Here is a 13,211-nt window from a genome sequence, read left to right on the forward strand (position 1 = left end):
CCTGCATCAGAATATCGCTCCGCCGGTACCTAGAAAGTACCATTGGAATTTTGATATTGATGAGTTCCTCTGTACCCCTCAGCTGGCATTTCTGTTGCATGAGGTGGTGCATACATCGTCGGACCAGTACCATAGTCCACACCGTTAACCTGATGACCATGGGTACCAACGACTGGGGATACAGGAGGATGTCCATATCCTGTTTGTGAACCATAACCTTCGTGAGTTCGTGCCACCATGGTTGCATCCGTAGCATTCGAGGTTCTCACGTCATTAGGAGTAGAGTGGATGGGTAATGCATCGGGCTTTTCTGAGACAACTCCTCCAGCCATGTATTCACCATCGTGGACTCGTTGACGTTTTGGCCAGAATCTACTACGGGTTCCGGCAGTATAGCCATTGTTGGGAGATGGACCGAATGCCTTTTCTTTTTTGTGGTGCTTGATGAGAGCTAATTCGACAAAGAGTGAAATAAAGAAGAAAACACTAATATCGATGTCAGTGTGATTTCTTCCATTTTCTCGATTGATCCTCTGCACATAAAATGAAGGAATAAAGATAGACGGTGCACCTACGCAGCGACAATTGAAACGGCAAAACAAGCTGTATTCAATCTACAGCTATCGGACAAACTAGGCAGAGATGTATTTCTCAAGGCGCCCACTCCGGAAAGTCTTTGATTCGTGGCAGCGATTCCATTGCCCAAAGGTGTATACACATATCCGGAACATGATCTACCGTGTCTGGTAGCATAAGCTACATAGATAAATGCGCCGGTGAAGCAGAAATCGAGAATGATAGCGATGATGGAAAAGAACATCAAACCGGCAACACAACAGAGAAGACTGAGTCCAAGAACTGTGTATAATGCACCTGAACCCGAAATACCTTCAACGGCTTTGATGTAGGTAGCGATAGGAAGATTATTGGTAGAGAGCTTGGCGAGGAAATAGGCAAAGATTCCAAGAATGATAACCGAGCAGCAGAATTCCACGCCGCGAAGGAACCATTGAAGGGCTTTGAGTGCTACGCCGCCGCCTCTCATGATGAAATATATGAAGGTTTATGTTCCTTTTTGGGTATATGAAGGGGTAGATGGAAAAATATCAGATCAGATAAAAAGAAGAAAATTGAGGACAATACAAGATATAAATATGGAGTTTCGAGAATATGAAGTGAGGGATGACTTTATGAAGATCTGCGTATGATGTCGTCAAATGGAGCCGGTTGATCATAAACTATAAATCGAACCACTCGGCAGCGGGAACCAATGATGCTAAGTAGATGGTGCAACCTTCATCAAGAAAGCCTCGTCTTCGTATAAGATTTCTTTGTTTTGCAGTTTGGTTATTTTGCTCGGTCCTCTACTTTCTTCACGTGCCTTCATTTTTCTTTGTTTATGTGAGTCTTCACTCGTCGATGCAGGATTGAGTAACTTTGGTGGCTGTTCTCAATTGCCGCCAAAACGATAACGGCCGAGATCATTTGCATCAAGTAGGAATAGGAAGCAGCTACTTTTGAAACTACTCTGAAGAATACTCTAACACAAGATCTAGAGCTGTTCCTTTATTCGCACCAGAGGACGAAATGGAAGATCTTGTGCCGTTTCACGGGATGTACCGATTCCGGTGAAAGTATTTGAGAACATCAAGATTTCAGAAGTGATATTCAAGGACCTTTCCAATTCCAAAGACTTGGTGTCCGTCTTCAATCCGTCGTTTTTGGTCATTAGAATCTTTCTTAGAAATGTCATGAATGTAACGTTTTGTCTTCCAAATGCTTGGGAACATTGATCGAGACCTTTTTGACGTCATTGTCAAAGGTTTTAGGATCAAGGGATCAAGGGATCAAGGGATCAAGGGATCAAGGGATCAAGGGATCACATCCAAGATTGGTGATTCGTCAGTGGCGGAAAGAATAAGCTAAGCTAAGCCACAATTTGAAAACAGGTTCTTTCTTAATTGATCACGTGAAATGCTAGCACAGCCACTATGTGAGGAGTTCTTTTAGAATCTCCAGATGAGATCTGATCGCCGATGACCTTTAAGTAGGTACTTGGTAGAAGTTCATACCAGTATGTTCATGAACCTTGGGAATTCAACTAAAGAGACATGGAAACAGGTAGCGTAGGGTCAACCGAAACCCTTATTCCTTGGAAGATCTAAGCACTTCCATGACATCTACAACTCGATAATTACCTACCGAGGTATACTTGTACACTGGTACATCACTCATAGAATTATATGACATTTGCATACCTGGGTGCAGACTATGAAGTGTAACGAGTTGAACTCTTGTTGCTGTTTTGCTGCATTTTGGTTCATTGAATATTAGCCGTAACCCTTATTTCCATAACATTGTTACATTGGAAATTATGTACCTCCATAGAAAATCCAAACCACTTAATAGATACCACCTAGTAGGTACCTAGTATGTAGATTGAGACTCTAGTTCGGAGGTTAGATACCGACATTGAAATGAATGTTATATTATTCTTCTAGATACAATATATGGTCTTAGAATGTATTATATGACTTAAATGGCTCCCAAATTCAGGTATCCTAACGAGCCCAAGATGTCTCCAATCCACCTGACTTCATGCTGTCTTCCCCTCTCATGCTATACGCCCCCTTTCGACCTCAATTCTTTTTCTCTCGCTTCATCATCTCTACCTTTGCGTTGATAACGCTATTCCTCAACTGCATCGCATTACCAATATCATAGAATGCCACAAACATTGCATATAGAGGTAAGAAAACCCACAACGTATTGAAGAATACCAAGTAAACCCATTTAAACATAAAGTTACTCGTATCCAAATTCTTACAACCGATTAACCATTCTGGTGCAAATGTCATGAAACCTGTTATTCACATACATATTTAGCATATAATTTCCTATCATTGGATTGTCAGAGAAGAACCCCATAAACATACCACCATACAATTCCCCCGTAGCAAGCACCACCATCCAAAAATTAACTCTCCAATCCTTCCTCACAATCCCCCAACAAATCCAAAGTGCCAAAGGTCCAGCCCCAAGCACAGTCAACAACTCCAAACTAACCACTGTCAAATCTGCACCCGCCCATCTTCGATCTGCTTGCGCATAAACCATCCACAATTTACTCGCCCAATTATCCGCATATTGTGCTCCATATACATATTCACTTGTGCCCAAGAAATTAGATAGAGCTACTGGATGAGCAATTGATGAATTGAAGGGGGCGCGTGAGAAAAAACAGTTGTAGAGGAAGGAACCTTCGAAGATGGTGTGGATGAGGAAATCGAAGAAGTGCCAAATGAAGAGGATACGAAGGGAGGAGGGGGTAGTGGACGCGAGAACTCGGATGGAGAGGATGTAGGAGGATAGGAGAATTGCGACGACGCCGAGGAGAGAGAGGATAGTGGTTTGGTCGATATGCTCCATTATGGAAGACATGGTAGATAGAGAAAGCGTGTAAAAGTTGATTGACTCAAATCCAACTCGCAGATCTATCAAGATTTGGAGGGACAGCCTGTAATTGTGCAGGGAAAGACAATTGAAGTCAATGGACAACTTGATCCACGTGTCGGTCCAAAAGTTTGAAAGCTCCCGCTGAAGATGAAGCTTTGACAATTTTCACAACATTACGGAACGCGGAGCACTTTAATCCGTAAACGTGGTCGGAGCAAAAGCTCCCTCACGATATGACATCATCAAAATACCCCCCAATGATCGCGTAGAAAAGCGAATCCCGCAGGTCAGAATCTGTAGTAACCAGCTTTTTTGGTCATCTAGTAGAACAATAGTAGAACGATAATGAAACAATAGTTGCTCAATTGGCTGAAATGTAGTTCGGATCTTGGCTTGAACCGGCCGACAATGGGAGCTGAGATTCACGTGACAAATGCAACATAGAAGACAAATTTGCTTGAGTATCATAAAAGCATCGTTATTATGAGGGTATCGAGACCACTAATACATGAGTTTCAGGCTCATCACCTCCCCAGGAATCCTCCCATCCATCCCATACGCCAAAGTCATTATGATAGAATGCAGAGAGTAAAATCCGTCAAATTGAGGAATTTAGTGCTTGGCAGCCTCTGTAGGAACCATTAGTACATGTTTATAAACGTTCAAAGGTGAGAAAACTGAAACGTACCCTTGTGGACATCAGCCTTGGTGTTGTGTCCAGACTCATCAGCCTTGTCCTTAACAGCATCGATACCGGCGCTGGCGCGGGTGGAAAGGCTAGCATCGCTGTCCTTGGCGACTTGCTTGTTGGCCTCCTTGGAGGTGGTGGCAGTGGCACCTTGAACTGTCTCTGCTACGTAGTTGGCGGCGTTCTAAAATCATGTTAGAGGGTTAAGAAGATAGAGAAAAAATGGTTGAGTTGTATATGTAAGATGTTGTGGAAGTTTGGGAAGAGAAGATGGACTGTAAAAAGGGTAGACTTGCCTTGACGGTCTCCATTTTGAAAGGGTTGAAGTGTTGATTTAAAGGTTTGGTTTGAAGTTGTTTGTATTGTTGTAGTTGTAGTGTAGAGTTGTGAGTTGTAAAGTTGATGGAGAAGAAATCGAAAATTTGGGGAGAAGATGAGGTTTATATTCTGGTCCCTTTCTCCAAAAGGAAGCTAAGACCGAATTCACTCCTTACCGTGATAGCTCTAGTACGTCATACTTGGAATCTGCTTGGTTGGCAGTTGTTTCCAACTAGCAGACAAAGGGAGAGTTGATTCACCTTCTGACTTGGGAAGAAAGAGCTCAAGCTCCATCTGCTACAACAGCTGAGCTTCCATTGTTTACAATGACGTAGGAGCTTTTTGATTTGAGCCAATCAAGATTTGCAAAATACAAGCCACATTACATAGTACGTAGCTCGGAGACGTTGCCTGTATCAATTAAAGTAGGTAATGGACCATGGGTGTGGTTGAGCCATTCAGGATCTCTATGAAGCTAAGCCATAAACGATACAAGTGTCGCTATAATGTGGCTTGACCAACTTTTTCCCAAACCAAGTTGAGGGGAAAGCTATGCGCGGTGCGGATACCTTCGGTTCGGAAAGGCGATCCCCCGCCATGAGTGGCTAATAGGTTCACAGGCTGTATCATAGCAGTTCTCATACGACGATACGAATACTGATTCTAAAATTTGATGTGCATGGGAAGCACAAAATACTTGCTTTTTGAGAGGGGAAACTCATGCTAAGTGGTTTCTAGACTGCTCCATGCAAAAAGTTCACTCCACTTTTGCTTGATCTCGTGTTCATGAAAATCAATAAAATGGTGGAATGGAAATTACAAATTCCATGCTGTTCTTGTCCATATGTTCCAAAAACCCGATACCGATGCTTGTTCTCGATGATCGATCTCGATCGCCATTTTTTCCAAGATTCTTTCTTACCTGCAATGCATTGCGTACTTATATTATCATGTGATTCTCTCGATGTGGTCTTCTATCTGGGCTAAATTATTGTACGGTGATATGGTAATATGGTTCAAATGTTGTATTCGTATCAGACAATGAGATCTTTGATATAGAAGAGGGTAGAAAGGCTTTAAAACAATGTGGGTGCTGGATATGAAGGGATTGATACATATGGTAGGTTATGTATTGAGTTATATGGTGATATGGTTCAAATGTTGTATTCATATCAGACAATGAGATCTTTGATGTAAAAGGGACTTGAAAAGGGGCTCTAAAACAATATGAATTCCAGATATGAAGAGATTGATGTATATAGTATTGGGTTATGGTGATGATACGTTGATACATGGCGATGTGGTTCGAGTATTGTATTCATACCAGACAACAGGATCTTTGATGTAACGAATACTTGTTCTTTGATTAATAAAACTGATTGAATTTTTCAAAAAGATACCACTTTCAGAAAAGAGGCAAATAGTGCAGAGAGAGAGAGATAGCAAGAGCCGCCACCAATACGGAGGCATATGGAATAAGTTGTACTACACTGCTTTTGTTTTGCCATCAACGGAATCATTCTGCCCACACAAACTTATACTGGCTTACGAAGGCAGTCTGTACCTAACATAACTTATTCCATATGCCTCTGTAGATCCGAAGAGATTCTCCAAAGAAGCCATCTGCTTTCGTAAAGAGAATAAGGAGAGCGAGGAGGCGACAAGCGCCGCCGACTAATAGAATCGATTGGGTTTTTCGTAAAGCGGGCAGATGGAGCAGAGACAACAAGCGCCGCCACCAATAGATCTGATTAGATTCTCCAAAGAAGCCTTTATTATGTTAAAACTTTTAGTTAAACCATATATCACTACGAATGTAACCCATCATATATATCAATCTACCGATATTCACATCTGACACTTATATTATCTTAAAACCCTTCTACCCTTCATATTAAAGATCTCAATATCTAAAGTAAATACAACATTTGAATCATATTACTATATATTATTATAAATCACCATATAATCCACTACTATATATACATCAATCTCTTTATATTTAGTATCTATATTGCTTCAAAATCCTTCTGCCCTTCTACATCAAAGATCTCATTGTCTAATACAAATCCAACATTCAAACCATATCACCGCACATCCCACCACATAACCACAAAATTTAGCCTAACAAGGAGGCCCTCCCTCCATCATGCCAAAACTTGCAGTAAAACCCACAAGACGATGATTTTCTTGCAGGCTCTAAAAATTCGATCTTCACGATGAATATCACACCGGAAACATTTCACCTTCGTCGCCACGCACAGCCAATGCATGAGTGATTTCCGCGCATTGTATCGGGCTTGGTAATACGATCAGCATGTGGACACTTTGCCTCCCTGAGCCGCCTCCCCAGGTTGAGACTTTACAGTTCTCCGTTGCAATGATTTCAATTATGCCTTGGAAATTTTCCTACCATGGAGATGTTTCCTGAATCCAATTCTTGTTGTTGCAGTCCATTGTCTATCTTCGACAACGTTTGAGTCAATGCCTTACCACTCTGTCGACAGGGTCACTTCACACTGTGTTGTTACATTTGGCTCCCATTGGAATTAGAGAAGTTTATATCCTCAAGATTTCACCACCTTGTTTAATACCACCGCGGAACAACTCTTCTACGACCTTCCCTTCTAATAATGTCGCCTGCACAATCCCTTCTACGTGTTTTGGTTCTACTCTCCCATACCAGATCCCACACCCGGCTAATGGATGAGCTTCACCATCTTTCGTCTTTGTATGAGGTGGAATATATAATATAACGTTCCCAGCAAACTTATGTCCTCCAATATGACTTATAGACCCGATTCTTGCAGTATTTCCAACTGATTCGATTGGCCCTTCTAATCGTTCTGTAGAGCTCCCGTCACCTACTTCCACCGCACCGTGCAAGACCTGTACATCTTTCGCTGACAGGGCTCTTTCAAATTCAGCTTGCAAGATTGGAGCTAGAATTCCACATCTGACATCACGTCCTCCGTGTCCGCAGATCAATACTAATATATCTTTCACGTCTTTCACGGCGGGTAGAAAATCTGCCTGTTCTTTACTTCGCAGCAAGCGATCTTTATGTATCGGAGATAGGTTATCGTGTGCGGGATGTAGTTTCGTAGGAAGTAAATATCCTTTCACCAAAGCTTGAACAGAATCGAACGATACTCGTGGGAGAAAAGGTATATATTTGAAGGATGGGACAATATAGGCAGAAGTCGTTATGATTTCGGGTCGATGTGAGGCAACGGTAGAAGGAAAGGATGAATTTGTAACAGCAACGTTGTTGTAAGGCTAACAAATAGAACACTGTTAATGGAAATTCAACTGAAGGAAAAGTGATCATACATCACTATACATTCCGCCGTGGCCCATCAACTCCTTAATGTCCGCAGCGAGATTATCCCCGGAATTTTCCTCCTCGATACGAGAAGGCCAATCTGGCTTCCCCGTGCATATCAGGACTTGTTCAGCATATGCGGCCATTGTTCCATTGAGTGGCTTCGAATGGTCTATCTCGAAGCCTTCTGGCATCTCGGGGTTCTCTGCGCAAGAACATGTTGGTGAGGGGCATTTTGGTATGGTAGGAAATGGCGGAGATTTGTGAGTTTGAGAAATATACCGAGAACTGCGCACAGTATAACGAAGAGAAGATGTACGCCAAATTGGCCTACCAAATAAACGTAATGACATAAAGACGTGTTAATACTTTTCCAGAAGAAAAGGCAAAGAACACCCAGGCAATAATATTGCCATCATCGTAATTCTTCTGGAATTTATGTCTTATCTAACCTCGCTGAAATCCTTATCTCCGCGCACTGATCCGCATTCAACCCACAGGCCGAGATAGTCACATGATACTACCGGAGGACGGAAGACACGGGACACTAAATCCGCCAAAGAGAGCTATACATTGAAAACATTTGTATTTTGATGTACTTTGACACCTCGTAATGGTATCAATTTGTGTTCAAAATATAAATAATATAGATCATGTTATAGATTCGGAGCTAATAAAGATACTTGATCAACTTTCAAGCAGAAACAATGATTGTCTGAATTGATATCGAGTTTTGAAATGAGTGTACATTTTCGGCGTCCTTGTTTTTTCGACATGCGAGAGACTACCTAGTACGTACCTCGACACACTTGCCTATTTGGGAGCCTTTGAGGTTATTATGTAGGCATCGAAAGTGTATTAAAGTGTTTGAATGAGGTGCATGTTGATCGAGCTTAATTAATGGAATAAGGCTGAGTAGGGCTGTTGTATCTCAATATACTTTGAATATCCGGATAACGCTCGGTATCTGAATGTTTGAGCCGACACAATTATAAATTTGACATTGGATGAACACCATACCTACCATATTGGATGTTTGAGTAGTGTCGTATCAATTGATATTCTGTCAAGTAAGGAAAGCTAACAAATATTTTGACCATCTCAAATCCGTATGTTTCATTTGTTGTCGGTTTATCATTCAATTGATTCGAAAGATGCCAAGAGAGATTCGAGAGACCAACTGCCGACGGAGATTTCTCAGTCGGAGTAGTCAGTCGGAGAGACTAATCTGGTGATCCGTTCGAGTCCGTATAAGAACTCGCCCAGCTAACGGATAACTAGCTACTTTAATAATATACCTAGTACTCTTTATCCAATTTATATCCACAGATGAATATCAATAGCAAGGATTACCTACTAATAAGAAGGAGTAGCGTTGAGTATAAAACTCGACTACTTCTTACCTCCTCTACTTCTCAACTTCTCTACACACTTCTTCTCTACATCTTACCTTTGTGCCGAGAAAAGAAAATCAACGAAATAAAATCAGTCAAGGGTCATCGACAGTCTGTATCTTTCATCTCAAAACTCTGAAGGTATTTGCCAATGTTACCATAAGTCTAGACATTTGGAATATGAGATAATTATTAGTGAAATCTTCTATATTGCCACACTTTTCTCACAGTACCTTTCATGCCTCGTTGCCTGATATATTCACACTTTCCTCGTGTATCTGCTCGTTGCTATAAGCGACCAGAAAACTTTCTGATACTGACAAACTCGCTATTGTTGTCAACGGCAGGTAAAGCAGCTATCCGTACAAAGATACTTCATAACCCGTTTGTCCAAAGTGCGTCTTTACAACCGATCTCTACAACCACATCTAAAAGTAGAACGACCATGTCCGACTCAGAAAATGACGAAGACTTAAAGAAAGCTATTGCTCTCTCTTTGGGAGAAACTTTATCGCCGGTTCCAATCCGTGAGAAGAATGTTGTCGATCTCACTACAAGTCCAACAGCCATGTCTGACTCAAAAAAAGACGAAGACTTAAAGAAAGCTATTGCTCCCTCAAAGAGTCCACCAACTATGTTCAACTCCGAAAGCGACGAAGACTTGAAAAGAGCTATTGCTCTTTCTTTGGGGGAAACCTTATCGTCGGCCCCAATCCATGAGAAGAAGGCTGTCGATCTCACCAATTCAGATGAAGATGAAAATGACGATGACCTTGATGCGCCAGTCGCAACACATTTCAAATTTCCAAAAACTAATCCTGTTCTCAACACATGCACTGATGCTGAATCCAGTACCACTTCTCAAGGTGAGTGTCGATCTCACATCCTAAAAATGCGTATCCTATGATTTTGATACTGACTTCACTTGTAGTATCCAGCCAGCCAAGCAACACGTTATTCAATGGCCTGACTCGTAAACAAATAGAGGAAGAACGCTTAGCAAGAATTCAACAAAGAAGCAAAGAGCCAGATACCACTTCCAAGAAAAGAAAGGCTTCGGTTTCGTCGCCAACAACCTCACTAAATGATCGCCGCCAACCGAAAATCTCTCGGTCGGAACCCATATCCCATCAAATGACAGTCAAAGGTAGGAAGGTGGAGTCTACAACTCGAGACTCCACCGACAAAGGACTAGACAACGCACTCGATCAATCATCAAGCCTCACAGAGCCAAATTCCGAGACGGACATTCAAGCTTCAACCATGCCAGGAAAGCTATCTAAACGTCCCATATCAGAAGGTGACATATCAGGTACCGGCATTCAATTTCCTCTCGGGATTGTTAAAAAGACCTGGGCGCAAGGGTTCCCCCGGAAGGATGACATCAAAATTGAAGAGGTTCTTCAGAGTTCAACCCTTGAACATGCTGTTCTAGGGGCTTTTCAGATAGATTCTGATTGGATCAGATCGAAGATTCAGCCTTTTACCAAAGTCATCTGGGTCTTGCAAGCAAAGACTGAAGCTGAAGTAAGTAGGATTTTCTTTATCTTGCAGTTTCATACTGAAGAATACCCCTGTTCTAGTTCGCGGCCTATCTATATCATCTTTCTCTTTCTTTCCAGGACAATAGTATCGATGTGATCGAGTGGTCCATAGATCCTTTTGGTACAACGAACCGAGGCTGGAAAAGATTACTTCAGTAGACAGAAGCAATAGAGCTTCCCCAGGCATCAAAAGAGGCCGGTTCCGACTCATATGGCTGATCAAAATTATCTGGCTCTCCAAGAGATTTATCAGATGTATATTTGGACTTCTTTACGATAGTTTGGAAGTCGACGGCATGTCTCAAGAATTTCAGGGATCTAACTGCAACGGAACAATGAACTCGCTCTATACGGTGGAATCATTGTATGCATTGAATTAGCTTTGAACTTGAAGCTTGATTATGATATCAATTTATGAAGTTCGTGGCTTTACAAATAGCAAAAGTTTTCAGATCTAAGCTACAGTCAAGACCTTTGGAAACTGTGATCCAGTATCAAGACCATCGGCGTCTGTTCCGGCTTTTGCTTCTCTACTATCGAACTTTGGGGGATGGAAACCATGCACTGCACTTCAAATGAAACTTTTCGCTGACATCTTATAGAAAATGAACTTCAGGTCATTGGCACCGGAGACTTATCGATTTTGCTTTCCTCCGATGGAAGGCAATGTCAATATCATGCACTCAAAACTTCAAATCCTGGCGCATCCTACGCATTTACGACTGGTCATACCCTCGGCAAATTTGACCCCATATGATTGGGGGGAGAGTGGTGGCATTTTGGAAAATGTGAGCGCCTACCTTTGATATCGGGATTAGACTGATAAAAGATGGCCAGGTCGTGTTCTTGATCGATCTCCCAAGGTTACCCAATGGCGAGAGAGCTTCTGATGACCAGTTAACACCATTTGCACAGGATTTACTGTACTATCTTCATGCGATGACTCTGGCACCTCGGACGATTGAAAGTCTCAGAAGGTTTGATTTCTCTAACACGAAACATTTAGCACTCGTACATTCGATGTTTGTTCTTTCCGTAACCCCCCTTCACTTGATTACATTTAACAATAGTCAGAGGAGGTTCCCATTTTGGCATGGAATTACAAAGAACCGGCTATCCGGGGTTAGGTAATTGTGTGAGGAGCCTTGGTCTGCATACAGACCACCCCTTGGAGATTGAATACGTAGTAAGCTCACACCCATTCAACAAAATATGAGGCTGCTGCCGGAGGCGGACACTAACGTCAACAGACAGCGTCCATGGGAAATCTTGATGACCGATTTCTCCGAACAATGTATTTGGCAGCACAGGGTAAGCATGCTATTCTGACATCTGCATCATTTCCGAACTTTCCCCAGACTTTAATTTATTACCTGCCTTATCACGCGGATAATGGCATCCGCTGGGATGAAGTGGGTTCTTAATACGAGCACCCATTCTTGTCGCTTCTTGCCGATAATCGGGACTGAATTATTGTACTAGGCGATAATGGGTTCAAGGAATACAAGTGGAGAACAGAGAAGCCCGCAAGGTGCAAGATGGAGACCGTGATGGAGACTCAGCTTTCAGAAGAAATTGGGCGCAGGTTTCGCGTGTATTTTCCCAGGTAAGTTATTCAACCTTGTACGTCAGAATTGGTTGTTAAATACCCATTTACAGCGAACAAACCGTCAAAGAAAGCAAGGGTGGCACAAATGTAAGAAGAGTCCATCATGGTTACCAGGATAAGAGGTCCAAAAGGTCATTAACTTTACGATGTACAGGCTGCTGGCACGATTTGCTTTCGATCAAAATGGTACAATGCAAGTGCTTTTCCAAGGGACCTCATGCGCGATTGTCAAAGTCGCAGAAAGGGATTATTGATGCACAACAAAATGTTATTCGTAAGATACCAGAAAAGTCAAAAAAGTCCACAACCCATCGCATGGGCATACGTTGGAAGCGCAAACCTCTCGGAAAGTGCATGGCAAGTGTTCTCTTTTCACAAAACACTTTTTCTATTTATTGCGGTGTGCTGCTCGGGCAGAAAAATAGCTAACCTTACCAATTAAAGGGGCCGTATGGTAAAGGACAGAGTAACGAAGGAGCCCAAGTTGAATTGCAGCAATTGGGAATGCGGTGTTTTGTTCTCCGTCCCCCTCACCGATCTGAATGCACCGGCCGCTGTCCCCAAATTGGGCATGCCGACTATGGAGGCTTTTGATGGGTCTATCCCCGTACCCATGGTTTTCCCGGGTAATGTGTATGGATCGAAGCGCCCCTGGTATTACAGCGAATACCCTTAATTAAGTCAATCTTCCGATGCGATGATTTTCCTATTGGACCTGCCGTAAGTCAATCCTAAGGTGGTATTCACAGCTGCGGATACCTTCCCATAGCCTGCGCTGGCGTTATGGGCTGAGGGTCTTAGTTCCGACTGCGGTGTACCACGTGCGGTTGGGTATTGGCACCTCATGGATATTGCTCCCTATGATAAGCACGCAGTC

The 13,211-nt window shown here is 42.5% G+C and overlaps 5 protein-coding genes across 5 annotated transcripts; 1 reads left to right on the forward strand and 4 right to left on the reverse strand.

The window, feature by feature from the left end:
* Positions 1-29: 29 nt before the first annotated feature.
* EAF02_010505 (uncharacterized protein) lies at positions 30-1,045 on the reverse strand (the record flags this gene model as incomplete). The annotated part of the gene is made up of 2 exons (XM_038906553.1): positions 30-486; positions 576-1,045. The coding sequence occupies 2 exons, from the start codon at positions 1,043-1,045 to the stop codon at positions 30-32; spliced, it is 927 nt and encodes a 308-aa protein (XP_038753817.1).
* Positions 1,046-2,639: 1,594 nt separating this feature from the next.
* Positions 2,640-3,441, reverse strand: EAF02_010506 (uncharacterized protein; the record flags this gene model as incomplete). Its single annotated transcript, XM_038906554.1, has 2 exons — positions 2,640-2,863; positions 2,937-3,441. 2 exons carry the CDS (start codon positions 3,439-3,441, stop codon positions 2,640-2,642), a joined length of 729 nt encoding a protein of 242 aa, XP_038753818.1.
* Positions 3,442-4,068: 627 nt separating this feature from the next.
* On the reverse strand, positions 4,069-4,455 carry EAF02_010507 (uncharacterized protein; the record flags this gene model as incomplete). Its single annotated transcript, XM_038906555.1, has 3 exons — positions 4,069-4,085; positions 4,145-4,328; positions 4,441-4,455. 3 exons carry the CDS (start codon positions 4,453-4,455, stop codon positions 4,069-4,071), a joined length of 216 nt encoding a protein of 71 aa, XP_038753819.1.
* A 1,875-nt stretch (positions 4,456-6,330) lies between these two features.
* On the reverse strand, positions 6,331-8,202 carry EAF02_010508 (uncharacterized protein). The gene is made up of 2 exons (XM_038906556.1): positions 7,796-8,202; positions 6,331-7,741 (listed from the first exon to the last, which is right to left on the reverse strand). The coding sequence occupies exons 1-2, from the start codon at positions 8,138-8,140 to the stop codon at positions 7,022-7,024; spliced, it is 1,065 nt and encodes a 354-aa protein (XP_038753820.1). The 5' UTR covers positions 8,141-8,202; the 3' UTR covers positions 6,331-7,021.
* Positions 8,203-9,626: 1,424 nt separating this feature from the next.
* Positions 9,627-13,010, forward strand: EAF02_010509 (uncharacterized protein; the record flags this gene model as incomplete). Its single annotated transcript, XM_038906557.1, has 10 exons — positions 9,627-10,047; positions 10,113-10,708; positions 11,328-11,513; positions 11,563-11,747; positions 11,800-11,911; positions 11,976-12,036; positions 12,208-12,331; positions 12,385-12,421; positions 12,489-12,691; positions 12,779-13,010. The coding sequence occupies 10 exons, from the start codon at positions 9,627-9,629 to the stop codon at positions 13,008-13,010; spliced, it is 2,157 nt and encodes a 718-aa protein (XP_038753821.1).
* Positions 13,011-13,211: the final 201 nt, after the last annotated feature.

Source organism: Botrytis sinoallii, assembly GCF_014898435.1.
Source record: "Botrytis sinoallii strain Bc 23 chromosome Unknown BSIN_025, whole genome shotgun sequence".
Classification (NCBI taxonomy): domain Eukaryota; kingdom Fungi; phylum Ascomycota; class Leotiomycetes; order Helotiales; family Sclerotiniaceae; genus Botrytis; species Botrytis sinoallii.

What these genes read in the sequence shown, in the direction of transcription:
- EAF02_010508 (XM_038906556.1), bottom strand. Translation starts at nt 8,140, where the DNA reads ATGTCATTACGTTTATTTGGTAGGCCAATTTGGCGTACATCTTCTCTT. An exon ending in ACGGCGGAATGTATAGTGAT is followed by an intron (nt 7,742 to 7,795) that starts GTATGATCACTT and finishes TCTATTTGTTAG; the next exon opens with CCTTACAACAACGTTGCTGT.